Source organism: Malania oleifera, chromosome 5, assembly GCF_029873635.1.
Source record: "Malania oleifera isolate guangnan ecotype guangnan chromosome 5, ASM2987363v1, whole genome shotgun sequence".
NCBI lineage: Eukaryota > Viridiplantae > Streptophyta > Magnoliopsida > Santalales > Ximeniaceae > Malania > Malania oleifera.
The window spans coordinates 69924769-69946000 of record NC_080421.1 but is presented as its reverse complement, the minus strand read 5'-3'; the positions used below and the strand labels follow the sequence as shown (position 1 = coordinate 69946000).

General features: G+C 34.7%; 1 protein-coding gene across 1 annotated transcript in view; it reads left to right on the top strand.

Moving 5' to 3' along the window:
- Positions 1-15921: 15921 nt before the first annotated feature.
- The window catches only part of LOC131155226 (uncharacterized), a 45875-nt gene continuing 40564 nt past the window's right edge, over positions 15922-21232 (top strand). The window contains exons 1-2 of the mRNA XM_058108214.1: positions 15922-16073; positions 16203-16455. Of these exons, the coding sequence (XP_057964197.1) occupies positions 16349-16455 (107 nt within the window). The 5' untranslated portion in view covers positions 15922-16073; positions 16203-16348. The remainder of the gene's footprint in view (positions 16074-16202; positions 16456-21232) is intronic.

The following is a 21232-nucleotide window of genomic DNA, read 5'->3' as shown; positions in this document are numbered from 1 at the left end:
TAGAAAGCTTTGCAGAATAAGTATGATACTGCGGAGACAAGAGCGAAAAAATATGCAGCTAGTAGATTCTTCCGCTATTAAATGGTGGACGGAAAATTAGTTGTGGAGCAAGCACAAGACTTCCAAATGATAGTGGCCGAGGTTACATCAGAAGGGATCAAGATTGGAGACAATCTTGATGTGGCTGGAGTTATTGACAAGTTACCCCCATCTTGGAGAGAATTCCAGAAGAGCATGCACCACAAACAGAAAGATATGTCTCTTGAAGCCTTGATCACTCGAATTTGCATAGAGGAGGAGGCAAGAGGGAAAGATGCAATTATGCAAGAAAGTGGTAATACCAATAACGGTAATATCACGAAGGTAAATTTAATTGCTTCAGAACATAATACTTTGTCCAAAGGTTTTTTTTCCTAAAGACCCTCAATTAAAACCTGAGAGGAGAGATATGAAAAATAATAGTAGACCTCAAAAAGTGAATAGGGGCAACCATAATCAAAAAAATATAAGCCAAGGACCCGCATACAAGCAAAACAACAATGTTTATTATGTTTGTGGCAAAAGTAGCATATTGCTCGAATTTGAAAATTTTGAAATGTGGGACTTTCACTCAATCTAATATAGTTGAGGAACCGTTTATGGCAATGCTTACAAATGTAAATATGGTCCATAGTATTGAGGGGTGGTGGGCAGACTCGGGTGCTAATAAGCATGTTTGTTATGATAAATTTTGGTTTAAGGTGTATACTCCTTTTAAGAAACCCAAAACTATTATACTTGGTGATTTACATACCACTCAAGTACTTGGAAGTGGCGAGGTTGAATTGAAGTTTACTTCTGGAAGAGTATTAGTATTAAAAGATGTACACTTTACTCCTTCCATGAGAAAGAATTTGGTGTCAGGTTTTTCCTTAACAAGGTTGGGTTTAAACAAACCATGAAATCTGACCAATATGTAATTACTAAAAATGGGATATTTGTGGGAAAATGTTATGCTTGTGATGCGATGTTTAAATTCAGTATTGAGAATAACAATATAGCATCTTCAAGTTCTGTTTATATGCTCTCTTCATTAAGTTTTTGGCATGCTCGTTTATGTCATATTAATAGTAGATATGTAGGAATCATGAGTGGTTTGGAATTAATTCAAAATGTAGATAAGGATTTTGAAAAACGTGAGTCATGTAGTAAAGTTAAAATAACAAGAGGGCTTCATAAATGCATTGAAAGAAATATCGAATTATTAGACTTAATTCACACAAATTTGTGTGAATTTGAAGGAATTTTAACTCATGGAGGAAATAAATATTTTATCACTTTTATTGATGACTTTTCAAAGTTTACGCATGTGTATTTGTTGAAAAATAAAAGTGATGCTTTTGTAAAATTTAAGAATTTCCTCTTCGAAGTTGAAAATCAGTTTGGTAGGAAAATTAAGAGAATTAGACGTGACAGAGGTCATGAGTATGAATCTTTTGAATTCAACTCATTTGTAGAATCCTTGGGAATTATCCATGAAGTTACTTCACCTTATTCACCTGAATCAAATGGCATAGCTGAGAGAAAGAATAGAACTTTAATAGGTTTGACTAATGTCATGCTAATAGAATCAGGTGCACCTTCTAATCTTTGGGGAGAAGCAGTTTTAACTGCTTGTCATGTGTTGAATAAAGTGCCACATAAAAAAGACCAAAGTTACTCCATTTGAACTTTGGAAAGGGCATAAGCCTATTTTAAGTTATCTCAGAGTTTATTGTTGTGAAACTTGAGATTGTTCCACCTAACTTTACCACAGTTACAATTGTACAGGTAAATAGAGAGTGAATAATTGTGCAAAATTACACCAGGTAAATTCCCAGGGAAGTGGGGGGACACAACGGACCGCTTAAATCCCTCTTTCCTAGACAGAATTTTCCTTAGACATGTAATTAACACAATATATTACTGCAACTATACCCGACAAAAGTTAACTACTGAATAGATAAACGGAAGAACACCAGAATTAACGAGGTTCGGCTAATTGTGCCTACGTCCTCGGACACTATCAATCAATATTTCTCTATTGTAGAAATATTACAAAATGAGAGAGAGAAGAGAGAATGTGCCTAAGAGAGAAGTAGGCAAATTTGGGGATGAGAATACAAATGGAGGTGATGGGTTTATATAGGTTAGGAAAAACCACTATTACAACCACTAATCACCTACCTTTGAAAAATTAGCCCACCATTGAAGACTTCAATGGCAATTGTAGGCTTCTAGAATGAGCCATATTTCAACAAATCTCCACCTTGGCGAAATTCCATCTCTTAATCATCTCTCATAGATTCCATAATGTCTTCAAACGGGCTTGTTGTGCAAATATTTCAATTTTCAACAATGTTGATCAAGTTCAAGCAATGTTGAAACTTGACCACAGTTACCACTTTTGTCATCATATCAGCAGGATTCTCAGTGGTTCGAATCTTCTGGATTACTACTCCACCTTCTTCCAGAATTTCTCGAACAAAATGATATCGAACGTCGATGTGCTTGGTTCTTGAATGGTAGACTTGGTTCTTTGCTAGATGGATAGCACTTTGGCTATCACAATGCACCTTGATGTGCTTCTGTTCAATTCCCAAATCTTTCATCAATCCTTGAAGCCAAATTGCCTCCTTCACAGCCTCTGTGACTGCCATATACTCTGCCTCTGTAGTGGACAAAGCAACTGTTGACTGTAAAGTAGACCTCCAACTAACTGGCGCTTTTGCAAGAGTAAAAACATAGCCAGTAGTTGACCGACGCTTATCCAAATCACCAGCGTAGTCGGAATCACAGTATCCAACAATACTATGATCATCTTGCTTATCCTGCTCAAATATTAGGCCAACATCTACCGTATACAAAATGTATCGTAGAATCCATTTCACAGCTTGCCAATGTTCCTTTCCAGGATCATGCATATACCTGCTCACAACTCCAACGGCTTGTGAAATATCGGGCCTTGTACACACCATGGCATACATCAAGCTACCAACAGCACTTGAATACGGTACTTTTGACATGTATTCTCGTTCTGCTTCAGTTTTTGGAGACATAGATGCATTCAACTTGAAATGAGGAGCAAGCGGAGTACTAACAGGTTTTGACTTCTCATCCATACCAAAACGCTTCAGTACTTTCCTCAAATATTGTTTTTGAGTCAAACAAAGCCTCCCCAATTTCCTTTCTCTACTTATCTCCATACCGAGAATTTTCTTTGCTTCGCCTAGATCTTTCATCTCAAACTCCCTATTCAATCGAGCCTTTAGTTTGTCAATTTCTGTCTGACTCTTGGAGGCTATCAATATATCATCAACATAAAGAAGAAGATATATGAAGGATTTATCTTGTAGCTTGCAAAAATACACACAATGATCATATTTGCTTCTTCTGTACTTTTGCCCCATCATAAACTTGTCAAATCGTTTGTACCACTGCCTTGGGGATTGCTTTAATCCATACAACGATTTTTCAAGTTTGCACATATTTTCTTTTCCAGCAACTTTGAAACCTCCTGGCTGAGTCATGTAGATTTCCTCTTCCAAGTCTCCATGTAAAAATGCAGTTTTTACATCTAATTGAACTAGTTCCATATCCAATTTTGCTACCAAAGCCAATAAGATTCTAATGGAGGAATGTTTTACTACTGGAGAAAATACCTCATTGTAATCAATTCCCTCCGTTTGTGCATAGCCTTTAGCCACCAACCTTGCTTTGTAGCGAACACTATTCTTAGAAGCAAAAAAGGAAAAGAAATTGAAAAAGAAATCTTAAGACCTTAAATAGGAGAAGATGAATGTTGAAGATGAACTTGAATGAGGAAATTTACAAAGGAAAGGATCATGTGAAGAGTTCAACCATAAAATAAAATGAAAAATAAGGGTTGTTAGCCTGGATGGCTACATGATCCTAATTGTTGTATTTTGATGATAACAATCCATTAGTGGTTTTAAGTTAAACTAATCTTTACATATGAAGTTGTGGCAGGTATAAATGGAGAAATCACACAGATAAGAGTTTTAGTGCAAAGATCAAGCGAACATTCTCATAGGCAAAGATCGAGTGGACATTCAAAAAGGAAATATCAAAGTGGACAATCACTCGAAAGGACACAAGCACATCCATCAAAGCAAATGTAAAGTCATACGTATAATGGGGAGTGTTTGAGGGAGTGTTTATTGTAACTCTTGTAGTTCTAATTTGAAAAAGTTTTTGGCATTTTAAATGCCCAATGGAAGGAAAAAATAAGCCTAACACAATCACAACAAGGAGGACACAAGGAGGACAAACATATGTAAGGAATCCAAAACAGTGACATATGCTACACATGCATATGTGCTTGCCTTGGAAATCGAATTGTATCAAAGGATTACCACAAAAACCTCCTTAAATTCTCAAAAGAAGCCATTAGGATGATGTTGCACATCAAGTACAGGAAAGGTGAATACCAAGAAGAAGAAATGGGGAACTAAAAGAAATTGAAAGGCCAAGTATCGTACACCCAAATCATGATCAACTAAATGGCATAAGAATTCAAACTCCATTAGCCAATGTGACATGTAAAGGCATGGGAATCCAAACTCCATCGGCCTAGTGTGACACAACAACTCAAACCTATCAAGCCAAACCAATTATAAGGCCACAAGCTTGGGGGCAACTAATAATGGGTAATATTTTGGGTATGTATGCACCATGTAGGGAAAGTCGGGGATCCTAGTACAGTAACTCCCTATGATTCGTCCCACAAAAAGGATTAGGTAGATTGTTAGAATATTTGAGTAGTGAAAAGAAGGTCTAGACAGGGAAGGATAAGAACAAGAGGATGATAGGATGATAGAAGGTAAGTACCATCAATCACAACCTCTTGTCTTCCATAAGAAATTTACTTAGAATTCTCACTAACTTAAGCATCATAGGGTTCTTAGGGCACCATTTCATTCACCCCAACTATTTTGTAAGGAAGTATATGGGAAAACCTAAGATACACTATTTAGGATACTAAGCTAGAAAATTTTGTAACATATACAATTCAGTATCAAACCATTGGTAGGAATCCTTAAAAATTGTGATTTCTTACAAGTTGCCACACTTACATCTATTGATAAGCTTTAACATAAGCTGTTGTGTCGGGCACCCCACTTTTTCCAAACACCGATACTACAACTAATGCTATTGAATATATAAAAAACTAAAGCAATGTGGAAACTAATAATAAAAGACAGTAAAAAGAACAATTACCTACGTCCTCGGGTGCCGACGATCAATCCACTACTTCTAGACAAAGTATAACTTTGAGGTGTGTTTTACAAATGGAGAGTTGAGCTCTTTATATAGCTTCAACCTCAAGTCTAAAAAACACTTCTTACTAATGTGGGACAAACAAAGAAAAAATTCAAAACAACTTTTCTACCAATGTGAAACTTTTCTACCAATGTGGGACAAAAAACAACAAATCTCCACCTTGACGATAAATTCAACAAAATTTTCAATCACCAACATTCTCTAGAATTCCATATCATCGGTGCCTTCCAAAAATATTTAGACTTGCAGGATATTGATCAAGTCCAAATAATGTTTGAACTTGATTGTTGTTACAATTTTGGTCAACATATCTGCAGGATTTTCAGCTATAGCAATCTTCTAAAAAAAAATCTTGCCTCCATCAATAATATCTCGCATAAAATGAAATTGAACGTTGATGTGCTTCATTCCTGCATGGTAGACTTGGTTCTTTGCCAAATGAATAGCACTCTGGCTATCACAGAACACAACAATGTGCTTCTGAACAACTCCCAAATTTTCAAGTAAACCCTGCAACCAAATAGCTTCTTTAACAACCTCTGAAGCTACCATGTACTCTGCTTCTATTGTAGACAAGGCAATGGTAATCTATAAGGTAGACCTCCAACTCACTAGACCATTAGCAAATGTTAAAACATATCCAATAGTTGATCGACGTTTATCCAAATCTACTGCAAAATCAGAATCCACATATCCAACAACCAGTTGATCAATAGTATTATTTTTCTCAAATACTATACCAACATCAATCGTATTCATAATATATATCAAAATCCATTTCACGGCTTGCCAATGTCCTTTACCTAGATCATGTATATACCTGCTCACCATACTAACAACTTGTGAAATTTCAGGTCTAGTACAAACCATTGTATACATCAGACTTTCAATAGCACTTGCATAAGGAACCTGTGACATATACTTATGTTCCTTGTCTAATTTAAGAGATAAAGCTTCACTAAGTTTGAAATGAGGAGTAAGAGGAGTGCTTATTGGTTTTGGCTGCTCAGACATGCCAAAACTCTGTACTACCTTCTTCAAATATTGTTTCTACGACAAACTAACTCTTCCTCTCAGTCTATCTCTGCGAATCTCCATGCCAAGTATCTTCTTTGCTTCACCAAGATCTTTCATCTCAAACTCTTGATTTAACTAACTTTTCAACTTTTTGATTTTTTCCCTATTCTTTGAAGTTATCAACATACAAGAGTAAATATATAAAAAATCCATTTTGTAGTCTGCGAAAATAAACACAATGATCATGTTTATTTCTGATGTACTTGTGACCCATCATAAATTGATGAAACCATTTGTACCTTTGTCTTGGAGACTATTTAAACCATACAACGATTTCCCAAGTTTATATACCCAATTTTCTTTTCTAGCAACCTGAAATCCATCTGGCTAAGTCATATAGATTTCCTCTTCCACATCACCATGTAAAAATGTGGTTTTTACATCGAGCTGAATTAGTTCAAGATCAAATTGTGCTATCAAAACCAACAAATTTTGAATGGAAGAATGTTTAACAATTGGAGAAAATACCTCATTATAATAAATGTCTTCCTTCTGTGCGTAGCCCTTAGCTACCAATCTAGCTTTGAAGCGAACATTATTTGCATCTGGAAATCCTCTTTTCTTTACATAAACTCATTTGCAACCAATTGCTTTCTCACCCTTGGCCAGTTGGGCTAGCTCCCAAGTCTAATTATGATAAAAAGACTGCATTTCTTCATCCGTCGCTCTTTTCCACTTGTCTGATTCAAAGTTCCTAATTGCTTCTTTGAAAGTGCAAGGAACATTATCATCCTCAACTGGAAGTGCATAGGCCACCATATTAGTATACCGAGCAGGTTTTCGAATTTCTTATCTTGGCCTCTGAAAAATAATTGATTCTTGTTGTTGTGAAGATTCTCGAGTTGAAATCTCCTCTTCTTGTACACTATTCCCCACCGTAACTGGAGAGTTACCTTGTGTAGTCTCACTTCTCATTAGGTTTCCCAAAATTATCTAAACCTCCACATGTTGTTAAGTACCACTGGTCTTCTCTTCAACTCGTGACTCCTTTTGTATTGTTTTTTTCATCATCACAAGTTCATCAAAAGTCACATCCCTGCTTAAAATCATTTTTTTTGTCTCTAAATATCAAAGATGGTATCCTTTTACTCCTGCACTAATTCCCAAGAATATTATTTTCTTGGCTTCTGGATCCAACTTAGATTCTTTAACATGGTAATAAGTCATAGTATCAAATACATGTAAAGAATCATAATCACTAGCAAGCTTTCCAGACCATACCTCATAGGGTGTTTTTTTCCCCTATTGCAGATGATGGTAAACGGTTTGTAGAGACCCGAAAAAGTTATTCATGGATAATAATAATAATAATAAAGGAAAGAGTAAAGGGAAGGAAATTTTAAAAAGGGAGAAATCAGGGCTTCATCAACGAATTCCCATAGATTTCGGCGACGAGGTACACGTGTCTCGTCAGCGAGAGATTACTAAAAAGTTTAGGAAATTTCAGGTTCATCGACAAATAGCTTCCTCGTCGACGAAGTTCCTTTATGGGTTCGTCAACGAACCACTTGAATTCATCGATGAATGCTAGGGTATAAATGTGCAAATTCGTCATTTCAACGTGCATTTTCTCTCCCTCTCACTTTCTCTCTCTAGATCCATGAGACCCTCTCCTTCTCTCTTCGTTTCTGGCTTCGTTAGAGTCAAATTAACGATTGGGAACCGTCATGAGGTTCTTGGGAAGATTCTCTGTAACATAGGCGGACTAAATTTTCAATTTGGAGTTCCGAGGGCATCATCCCAAAGTTAGGGTAAGTACGAGATTTTAGGGTTTAATGGGTTGTTTGAAGTATTTGAAATATGGGAAGTATTATACAGAAATTATTATGCGAAATGAGTTGGCTGATTTGGTAAAAATGTGATTTTTAGGCTTTTGAGTTGTGAACGCCGAGGAGCGTCAAATTTAGGGTGTTAGTGGACCTCTTAGTAAGGCAGGTAAGGGGAATAAGTTATAACAGTCTATTTCTAAAAATTAGGGGTTGAGAAATATGAGAAACGGTATTATGTTATCTTACCTTAAATTTATTATGATATAAATATCAGATGAAATTTGTGTGGCATATGATTTATATTGAGAAATGTTTATTGGGTTAAATGATTTACCCTGAAAATGTGAATTGAGATTATGATTAAAAAATGTGAATTGAGATATGAGATTTGAAATGGAGGAAAAATGATGAAAGTCAAATGTACTGAAAAATGTATATCTTCTGAGAAATGATGAATATGAGATATGGATATGATAATATGAAATAAAATGAGTTGTGAATACTGAAATGTGAAATTTGAGTTGAGAATACTGATTATGTGAATATTTCAATGTTAATACTATAATGCAAATTTTGAAATGTGAAAAAAGAAATGAAAATATTGCAACGCAAATACTACAATATGAATGTGATATGAGTATACTGAAAATGTGAACATAGCAAGGATAATGCTGCAATGAGAATAATGATCTGTGAATACAGTTACGAGAATATGAAATTGAGAATACGTGAATGTATGTATTGTAATGTGAATACTACAATACAAATATTAAAATAGGGAAATGAGAAATGTGAATATTGCACCGTTAAATTTTGCAATATGAATATTGAATTGTGAGAGTTGAAATGTGAAATTTCGAAATAGGAATACAGACATGTGATTTATGAAATGTCAATAGTGCATAATGATTGCTGGTATGTGGTAGTTATAACCCTAATGGATGGATATGGAAACCCTCATAATGGATTGCAACATCAAGCACACTGTTGTTGCTAGTGGTGTTAGTGCAACCACACGGGCTCGTGAAGCGTATGGCGTGATAGTAGACTGAACTGTATAGTAGAGTTGTTGTGCTCCTTGGGTCCGGATCAGGGCTTTTGGCTGACCAGTTGTACTATAGACACGGGATATATGATGATATTTGACCTAACCGGGTCGGCCAACAGCGATTAGGTCCGGCCTTCGGCCACACAACCCTATTCATAGGGGAAGCATGATGTGGAGAGATATCCTTAGGGCAACCATGAGTGTAAACACGGATGTATCGGTAACTGGGGACACTCATGAGCTAGGTATGGAAATGGAAATGAAAATGGAAATGGAAATGAAATGAGAATCGAAACGAGAAAGAAAATGAGAAATTTAATAGTGTGAGTTAATAAATAATTAAAGTGAAGTAAAACAAGCCGCCTGAGGGCTCACTGAGTAAGGTGAGTGCTCTGATAAGTATCAAGTGTAGCTGAACCTGAGTTAATCAAGCTAGAATGCAAACGATATCAGGGCAGAGGGAAGCTACTTGTATAGGGGAGAAAGCTTCCCTATTCTCAAGAACTTCGCTGGTAAACATGGGTTGTGTACGAATGGATTTGGAAATGAAATTTTAAAGCTTATGAAAGCTTGCGTTGTATATCTATATGATTATGATTGTAGAAATAATATATTTTCTCAGAAGATATTATTACTGTACCAAATATATGCTATGATATAATGAATCTTATACTGCCACACACTGTAGATAATTTATTTCATCTTACTAAGATGTGTCTTACCCAATCATTTAAATATTTTAGGAAATCGAGATAGACTTGGTGATAGGGCTCTGAGATAGAGGGGAGTCGATACCTTAGGTAGACAGGGTGAGTATTTTGAGTTAGGAAGGTTTGATTTTCCTAGAGGTTTTGTATTAGAATTGTTTATGTGTATGGTAGTACTCTGGTATGTGTATTCTCTATGGTATATATATATATATGATGACTTCCGTTGTTAGGTCGTAAATATGATGATGACTGTGTACCCGGTACCCTGTTTGGGTCAGGTTATATATTATGGTATCAATGGTTAACGTGGCTGGTATATGTGTTATTTTTATAAAAAAAATGGTATGAAAAATTGGGGTGTCACATGGTTGATGAGATGACACGCATATTTAACAGTCTCATCCCAAAACCTTTTATCTAACCCAGCATTAGACAACATACATTGAACTTTCTCTAGCACGCTCTGCCACCCCATTCTACTATGGTGGCTCTCTAACTGTGAAGTGTCGAGTAATACCTTTATCCAGAAAAACCTTCATAAACGGGCCACTCTCGTATTCACCACCATTTTCTAATCTGAGTCGTTTAATCTTTCTTCCAGTTTGAGTTTCAACTAATTTTTTCAACTTAAGGAAAATATCACACACTTCATTTTTATACTTCATAGAATACACTCAAACTCTTCTGGAAAAATCATCAACAAAAGTGACAAAATAATGCATACCACCCAATGAAGTCATTTTTGTGGGCCCCCATACATTTATATGGATGTAGTCTAAAATACCTTCAGTCCGGTGGATTACAGTACCAAATTTCACTCTAGTCTATTTTTCCATAATACAATGCTTACAAAATTCAAGTTTGTACACCTTTGCACCCTTCAACAAACCTTGCTTAGCTAATTATTGCAAAAGAATTTCTTCTGTATGTGCCAATCGCATATGTCATAACCTGATTGTATTCAAACCTGCATTTTTCTCAGAAACAATAGTTGTTGAGCCAATAACTATACTACCTTGTAAATAATACAAGTTATTTTTCCTTATTCCTTTCATCACCACCAGCGCACCTGATTTAATCTTTAAGGTTTCATCTTTCAAAGTGATAGTGAACCATTTAGATTCTAAGGCACCCAATGAAATTAGATTTTTCTTTAGGCTTGGAACATACCTAACATCAGTCAAGGTTTTAATAGTTCCATCTTGACATTTCAACTGTATTGCGATCTGAGACTATAGATACTAGCACTCCATGGGATCGAAAAATCTCCTGAATGTAGATATTTGCCAATCTATTCATAGGGTAGCTAAGTTTAATAGGTAAAAAGTGGGTTGTTTTCGTCAACCGATCAACAACTACCCAGATGGCATTCTGACCTTGCGGTGCCGGCGGTAGCCTAGTAATAAAATCCATGAATATGTGATCCCACTTCCCACTCAAGGTTGTAAAGTGGCTGCAACTGCCCTGCCGGCCTCTGGAGCTCAGCCTTAACCTACTGACACGTCAAGCACTGCTGCACAAATTTTGCAATCTCCCTCTTCATGCCACTCCACCAGAAATACTCTCATAGATCCCTATACATTTTAATATTGCCAGGATGAACCGTGTATAGAGATCTATGAGCCTCCTCTAGAATCATTCTTTTAATATCATCATCCGCAGGCACACACAATCTGGTGCAAAACCTAAGAGCCCCGTCGTCATAAATGTTGAATTCCTCTCCTTAACCATCCTGTACTCTAGCTATTACCTCTACTAATTCTAGGTCATCCCCCTTAGCGGCTTTAATGTTTTCATATAGCGTAGGCTGCACAACTAGGCTGGCAATAAATGCCTGAGGATCATCCTCCACTAACTCCACGCCGAGCTTTTCCAGGTCCATCTGAATTGGGTGCTGAATTACTGCTGCTAACTACGTTGTACCTTCTGATTTACGGCTCAGTGCATCAGCCACCACATTTGCTTTACCAGGGTGGTAGTTAATGGTGCAATCGTAATCCTTGATAAGTTCTAACCAACTCATTTGCCGCATATTCAATTCTTTTTGTGTGAAGAAGTACTTTAAACTTTTGTGATCAGAGAATATCTCGCATCTCTCACCGTACAAGTAATGCCTCCAAATCTTTAGTGCATGTATCACTGCAGCCAACTCCAGATCATAGATAAGGTAATTCTTTTCATATTCTTTCAACTGTCCAGAAGCATAAGCTACAGCCCTACCACGCTGCATCAACACACAACCAAGCCATTTCAAAGACGCATCACTGTAAATTACATAGCCATCACCTCCATATGGAATCGTCAGCACTGGGGCTATGACGAGCCGCTATTTTAATTTTTGGAAGCTTTATTCGCAGGTGCAAGGTGTTATCTACATGAAAAATTCTTAGAGCATTATTACTAGGATAATATACACAAATATTTTTGTAAAAAAGATCAAATAAAAAAATCATTGGAAGGATATATACAATTTCACCAACAAAAGGAAAAAAATATTACCTCTGCTTGCTACTAAGTCATATAAAGGTACTTACAAATTATGAAAACCAATTAAATGTTAGTGGGATATCCTATGATATTTTGAGAAGGTAGCTAAAGTGAGAGGTTTATTAGAAAATGACAATAGTACTATTTGCCAATGCGAACTAGGAGCATCAAATATTAGAATGTTATTGGCTTTAAGGAAATTATTTGCAACAATTTTAGTCTTTTGCAATCCATCAAGGTTAAGAGATTTATGAAATGAGTTCTACGCGTATATAGTTGAAGACTATACATGATCTAATAATACACTGAATGTCAACTATATTAATAAACTCTTACACAACCTAAATATTTTATTATTACAACATGAGAAGCGAGTGGTTGATTATGATCTATCTACATTGGTTGATTCTTATAATGAAAATGCAAAGTTAGTAAAAATCATACGAGATGAACTTTTGATTCTAATTATATATGAATACCTAATGGCAATTTCACTGTTGAATAACGATACGAAAATTGCTTATGACACAATCATGAGAGTTGTACAACATAAACAATCAATTGTTTTCCTTGTTGATGGTCCTGGTGGTACTGGTAAAACATTCCTATATCACACTTTGTTAGTTAGTTTAAGAAAAGAAGGTCATATTGTTTTAGCTACAACTACATTTGGTATGGCAACAACATTACTACCTAGAGGAAGGACAACACATTCAAGATTTAAAGTACATCTTAGGCTCCATGCATCCTCGAGTTATTCAATAAGTAAGCAATTATATTTAGTTAAGCTAATAAGACATGTTTCACTTATTATTTTGGATGAAGTGAATGACAAATCAATGTGCATTTGAAACCTTGCAATAATAGATATTACTAAAGTTGATTTACCATTCGGTTGAAAGATAGTTGTTCTTGGAGGAGAATTTAGGCAAATAATTCTAGTTGTCCTAAAAGGTACAAAAGATGAAATGTTGGATGCATGTATTTTCAACACCTCATTATCAAGTTTAGTTAAAGCCTTTCATTTAAAGCAAAATATGAGATCAATTAAGGATCAACATTTTACATTGTGTTGGAGATGGAATCAAAACTATAATAAGAGATGACATGATTAAAGTACCAACTAAAATGGCTCTACCATGTGAGGGCACAAATTGTTGGACTTATTGATTGATAAGGTATTTCCAAATTTGCACAACCATTTGAGTGGTGCAATATATATGGTTGAAAGAGTTTTACTAACAACTTTGAATGATGAAGTTGATCACCGATGAGAAGATAATTAGTCAAATCTCATGCCATGAATACACTCTACATTCATATGATGAAGTAAAAGGAGATAGATGTCATCTTTATCAATAGAAATTCCTTAATTCAATCTCTTCCGATGGTTTGCCACCACATAGATCGAGACTAAAGAAGGTTGTGCCTGTAATGTTGTTAAGAAACATAGATCCAAAAGTTGTTATATACAATGGTGTAAGATTAATGTGTTATGGTTGTTTTAATAATATGGTTGATACATAAATTTTAACCGGTGAATTTGCTCAAACTTGAGTTTCGTTTACCCAAAGTTCCTTTGAAGACCACAAAAAATGTTCATCTTCCATTTGTCATGACAAGAACATTGTTCCTAATATGTTTGAGTTTTGCTATAACAATAAATAAATCAAAAGGGCAAACTATTTAAAAAATTGGGGTTTATCTTCCGCGTCATGTGTTTAGTCATGATCATTATATAGCATTGTCATAAGGAGTATAAATGACAACCACTAAAATTTTGATTAACAAAGGCAACATAAATGTAGAGGAAGGAATCTATACGTGAAATGTAGTGTATAAAGAAGTATTGTTACCTTCTAACTAGGTATATGTTTAATTTATTTGATTGCTTTAAATAATTGAATATATTACAAAGTCTACACTATTTTTTTAAATTAAATTCTCTTAAAATCCTTTCAATTCTATGCAGGACAAAAGCTTAATAGGATGTCTCACATCTTGAAGATATAAAAAGAAATAAAGGCAATCAAAACCCAACCATATGTAATTACCTATATCCTTTTACTTGCTTATCTTATATTTACATTTTACACTTGATCATTCATATGTTTTGAATTTATTTTATCGTAGGTTTATTTGGACTTTCCATGCAAGGGAGATATTTCGTTAAATGATCTTTCCATACTGACAAATAGTGCAAACAAAATATATTGGGAAAAAAAAAAATTGTCAAATTACTTTAATAATGACTTAAAAGAAATTCACATATCATGTTACTTATATTTATAACTACACTAGGTAAAACAATTTCGAATCCATAGTTTTGGTTGAAATTCCTGTATCATAGTAGATAAAACACAACTTTGAAACGTGATTAAGCGAGTTCTGTTATTTGAACTAAATACACCTTCTGATATGTCATTCAAAAGGTATAATACCCATAGATGATCATATTCTGATTTTATATTTTAATTATTTAAAGAAAATGTGCTTACAAGGTTATAATAAACAGTTGAACAAAATATAAAAAAAATGAAGATATCTACAATAGATGTATACTTTTACATATTAATGTTCCCAACTACATCTCTTAAATTGTCAATAATCCAATGTGTCTTCTTATATCACAATTTTCAAATTATAAACAAGAGTCAAAGAGAAAATAATTGATGAACTACAATGTATAATTATAAGGTACTATTTTTTCACTACATTACACAATATAAATTTATATTCACATATCAATATTATTTTTTTGTATATTTTTTAATGGGGATAATACAAAAATTAGTGGGAGAGAATTAGAAAAAGATTGAAAGATGTTCATATGGTTGTTAAAACCAAGTGTTGAAATTGTATTGATGGTATTATATGTAAAGATTAAATATTTTTTGACTATTACATCTTTATTTACAATAATAGATACATGTATTGAGTATTTTTATATGTAAAAAATTTTTAGAACATGTGATTAATATACAAATTTTTTATCCATTAATCACAAAAAATCATATACTATCACCATCCAATTTCACATAGAACTATTTATTTGTAAAATCAAGAGTTTGAAACTTATGAATATCATCTTACAAAAAATAAATTTTTTAAAAGTCGTAAAGCACACACATGACATGTGCTTGCAATTAGTGGGAAATAAGTTTGATTCGATGGAATGAGAAATGATGTATTATAGGAATGAGTTTGATTTTATTAAATGAAAAATAATTTCAGTCTATTTAGCTACTATATGTTTTACAATATTTTTTAAAATTTTTTTAAAAAATTATTAAAAAGTAATAAAAAATTAAATAGTATAAAAATATTTCGAGATAATTATAAGTAGTTGTAGTATTTTAAAATAATTATTGGTAATTATAAGAAAATTTTTGAAAAATAATTTTATCCTTAATTTTGCAATTTTAGTTGTGAAATTCAATTTTATTCTCGAAATTTTGATTTTTAACTTGGGGTTAACGAATATATAGGGAGTAATTTAAAAACAAAAGAAAAAGAAATTTCGGTATCTCTTGCAGCAAAGTTCGTGTCACCCAGTCCCCGCCTTCGCTCGGTGCCTGATCTCCGCCTTCTTTCTCCGTTTCTCTGCGAATCGGAAGACCAGCGTCGGAAACATACCCCGTTTGCTCCTTCAATTTTGCGGTTAGTGCAGGGGCCTTGAGTCTCCCTCTCCCTCTCCCTCTCCCTCTCTCTCTTTCCCTCTGCCAATCAAAACCCCAACGCCCAAACTCATAACAGGGTTTTCTCCTTACAATTTACGTCTGGTTTTAGGGTGGGGTTGTTGTTTCTTTGATCCCCTCCGCTCCCTCATCCTCTCTCTGGAAGACGAATCCCCTAGTTCGGTTATTCTGGCATTTACTTAGTCAGGGTTAGGGCTTCGAACTGCGAAACGCTGTTCTGGTCGTTCCACTCTGAAGATGTATGCTGATCGGGTGGAGGCTGAGGTGAAAAGGTCTGTGAAGGAGCGTCTCAATGGCAGCATGGTAGGTGACTCGGGTCGGAGAAGGCCAGTTACTGGAAAGAGGTTCGTTTTCTGTTGTTGCTGTTTGTTTTCCCGGAAAAATGTTAATAATTATGTTAAAAAGAGATTGTTTTAGGACTTACGGTTAACTTTTTGCCTAAATAATTATCCTTACAAAAAGGAAAGTCAATTTTCCTTTCCATGAGTATCAGTTCCCGGGAGCTATTTTTTGGCAAAGCAAACAAAACCAGCTGAAAAAGAAATTTGTACACTTGATTTGGCAATTTTGATCGTCTTTGGTTTGGTTTTGCCTCCTTGTTTGTACGGGTGTTCAAACTTGATGTCTCTGGAATTTTTCCTTGAGTCGGGGTTTAACAGGTGTAATTTTGAAGACATAAGCTGGTGTTTGAACTCATTATATGTTTGAAATTGATTGGTAGTAATTTTTCTGTTCTTTTTGCTCTATTTATTTATTTATTTATTTGTTTGTTTAAATTGTGCTTCTTCTTTCTACTTGGATTTTTAGCAATACTTGCACAACGCTAGAATCTAGAGCCAGGGATGACGACCCTAGAAAAATTTGTCACAGGCTTCAAGACAACAATGGAACAGTCATGATATAGAGAGAGGTGGAGGGAGAGAGTAATATTGAAAGCACTCACATTCTTACGTTTAACCTCTCCGTTATAATGAAGAAGTTAACTCATCCAAAAGAGCAAGAGTGCAACTATAACCCAAATGGATTCCTAGCTCAGCTATTGACAACTTATCTACATTTGTCCGTTGAGGGTGCTCCATAAGCAATTGGATTGGGTCAATGACCAAATTTCCTATATTTCCCACTGGCCCACAACTAGCATTCCTTACCCACAATGTTGAAACTATGGCAATGACTTCTCATAGAACATGTGATCAAGATAGACTAAAGGTTTGTGTGGTATTGTTGTTGTTTTTTGTTTTTTGTTTTTGTTTTTCCATAGTTAAGAAACTGATTATAAAAACACATTCGTTTATGCTAGTTTTATGTTTCTGTTGCCGGTTTTCAGCTATTTGCCAAAAAACTGAAAACCAGATTCTGTGGTTTTCAATTGTTTTGACAACCTGTTGGCTGTTGCTTGAAATTTTAATATTTAGAAATAGTTTTTTTGGATTAAATTATTCATTTTATACACTTTTAAATTAAAATCAAAATTAAATGATCATATGAATTTAATATAATTAAAATAAAAATATACATAAATTTTTAAAAATAGCAATGAAGCCAATTACAAAATACTTTTACTATTTTTCCAATTGTCATGTCCAATAAAATTTTTATTTTAAAGCAAAATTTGAAAATAGGACTAAATTAAAAGAATCATAAATTTTATTTTTATTATAGTAATTTTTTTAATTTGTATTATTTGTAATTTTATTATTTTAATCATATTTTTATAATATTATTTGATTTAAATATGAAAATGAACATTTAATTTGTATTAGTTTTATAAATATTAACCGAACAGGTTGTTAGTTTTTAGTTTTTAGTTTTTGTTTCTAGTTTTTTGTTTTCATTTTTGGTTTTCATTTCACCAATTTTTGAAAGTGATACCAAATGACCCCTAAATAATTGGTCATCTCCTATCAAACATAGTATCATGCTCTATACTGCAACAACTCAAAATGACATAGATCATGCATTCTCCAATCATCTTTTGACCTAGGCTCGGAGCTAAAGTTTGATCGTATCACCATCATGCTCTACACATGCATAAGTTTTTTTTTTTTTTTAAAAGAAGGGCAGCCTGGTGCACAAAGTTCCCGCGTATGCGGGGTTTGGGGAAGGGGCGGACCACAATGGGTCTATAGCACGCAGCCTTACCTTGCATTTTTGCAAGAGACTGTTTCCATGCCTCGAACCCGTGACCTCCAGGTCATAAGTAAAGCATTTTAAAAATAAGCAGTATATGTGCTAGTAGGCTAGCACGAGGCAACTAGGAAGATTGAGGTACTAGATTTGAATCAAGCTTAACAACTGACACTTTGAAGCCATAGAGGAGAGAACAATCAGTGAGCCTCCAATCATAATTGTTGATAGGGGGTTTGTCTAAAGGGCCAAGAAGCTTGTATGGACGAGAATCAACATATAGTTAATGTTTAGGGGAGAAATGCTGTTGGTAAGGAAACCAACTCTGATAAGTTTGAGGGCCATAAGGTTTATGCTTATCGGAAGGTGGTACATATGGGAATTGAAGTGAGGAAACAATTTGAAAGGGAAATTAGATAATTTGGGACGGTTAAAAAGAAAGATTTCAAGGAGAGATTCTGAGGGTTATTTATGTATTGTGGAATATCAAAATGTTTAGAAGGATGTTACAAAGTAAAAGGTTAGAAAAGGTAAGGAGGAGAAGAAATGGGAGATGTCTTGGATAATTACAGTGATATAGATAGTGAACTTGATTGTGATGGGGCCTTGCTATTGGATGAGATTCGGGAACAATACGAACATGTGTTTAACTCTAATTTACTTGGGGATAAATTGTGTTGCCATGTTGTTGTAAGGTTTGGACAGGTTTCTATTTTTGAGGATGAAGGATTGGATAAAAAGCAATTGTGTGATGGAGTTTTGCCCACCCCTTCTGAGGAAGTTACTGTGAAGGACTTAGAAGTTAAGCAATTGATGGATAATATGGGTGTATAGTTGTCTGATCCGGGAGCAAATGAAGTTCGACTTGATGGTGGTGGAAGTTTGTCTGAATTTTCTATTTAGTAGTTTTATTATTTGCCTCAAACAATGTAGTAATCTGTAACAAGTTGCGCACGTGCTTGGTCTCTAATGGTCCTCACACAAGGTGGATCATAAATAAACTTCTTTGAAGAAATATCACATTAAACTACCCGAGAGAGTGTGTGCGCATGCTAGCTCCTTTAGATGTAGTGAGAGAGGTGACTGTGGGGCTGCCCTAGGTGACCACTAAGATTTCTCCATGTACTAGTTTTTATTGCTAACATGCCATTCACACACTTTTATCTAAAAATCTATTTGTCTATTGTTTCTCCATGTACTAGTTTTTATTGCTAACATGCCATTTTCACACACTTTTATCTAAAAATCTTTGTCTATTAATTGAAAATTGCATCGTCTGTGTGACCTATTAATTTTAGCTAATCAGGCAGTAGGAGTTATAGTGATGTTGTAGGATTGTTAATTGGAACAATTTGCAATAGTTTTAATTAGAACTCTTCTAATCCTGCTTTGATGAGAATTTTTGTTCCAATTAATATTATTCTCAATGCATCTTATTGGTTGTGATTGACACCCGTCAGTATATCATGATAATAGAAATGGTATAAATTAATTTGTGAGCCTTTCTGTTGTTTGTCACCTTGTAATTTAGTCCCTTTGTCATCTAATGCCCCTTTGATATAGCTAGGGTAGGCATATATTGTGAAGAGTGAGGACCCCATGAGTCTTATTTAATGACGATGGCTAGTAATAAACTGAGAACACTCTTTTTAAATTTTATTCCACTTTAGCCAAGGATTTGTTTGAGTGTTATTAGAAAATCATGCAAGAGTCCTCTTTCTTGATTGAGGCTTGTTATATGCTTAAAGTTCAGCAAATTATGCAAAAGGCAACCATGATGCCTTAGGTTGAAGAATCCATAGTAGTCAAAGGCACAAGGTGCACCGAGGCGCAGAGGGTACTTGGAGGCGAGGCGCGAGGCGAAGGCGTGAGGCAAAGGCAAGCACCTTGTGAAGGTGAGGTGCACAATTATTAAAATTGTGTACAATGCCTATTTGATGGGGCTTTGATCCATGAACACATCAACTGTAATATAATTTAAAATGCCAAAAAATATTTAATACCAAACAATAAATGTATAGAAATTATGAATTATGACATAGTTCAATATAAGCAATTAAGCATGCAAGAGTTCAAGCTTCAAACTACAAAGGAAATGAAATTGCCAAGCCCAAGTCCCAAAAGCATCAACATAGTTCAACATCAAAAGAAAAGAGTATAATAAAAGATTGCAAAGTCTAAAATAAAAAAATTTCTCTTCAGCCATCATCAATTAAGTCTGCCAACATATCGTCTTCCTCTTCATCATTATAATTTTTTTCTCCGGCATCTTCTTCCTCTTCCATCTCCTTTGGGCTACCCACTTGGATCTCATCCTTTCCTACAAGTTCCAACATTGTAGCCCGGACCCTAGCCATGCTAGATGAAGTTCTTCCTCTAGACATTCACACTTATTCTTGTTCTAGTGTGATGCAGGGGTTCATTTACTCCAGCAGCTTTGGCAACAAAAACCCCATGTCAAAAGATCATCTTCAAACACAAGTTCATTGTCCTCGTTGGAATCACCATCCATCCTACAATCAACCACACATCACTATCATCAATGTCCTTTAGAAGGATGAGATCAATGGTGTCAAACTTGTTGTATTGACGCCTTAAAGTTCGATTATATTTCACAAATACCAAATCATTCAAGTGTTGCTGGGCTGGCCTATTTCTCCTTTTTCTACGATGCTGCAAGAAGTTTAAAGCAATGTTTTAAAAGGCGAAAGCATTAGGCAAGGCATTTTAACCCTTAAGAGGCGATTGGTAAGCCTTAAGGCATTGGGGTGCAAGTCTTTTGAGAATTTTTTTTTAATAATAAAAATATGTAAGTAAATTATATATATCTTAAAATAAGGAAAAATTGAGGAAATCACAAATATAATATAAAAAAGGAAAATTATATATTCTTTGCAAGCTATTTGTTGGCCATTCATAAATTGCTAACCTGAATACATGGCATAAATCATGACAAGAGATAACTATACTGTTACAAAGTTCAAGCCATTTTCA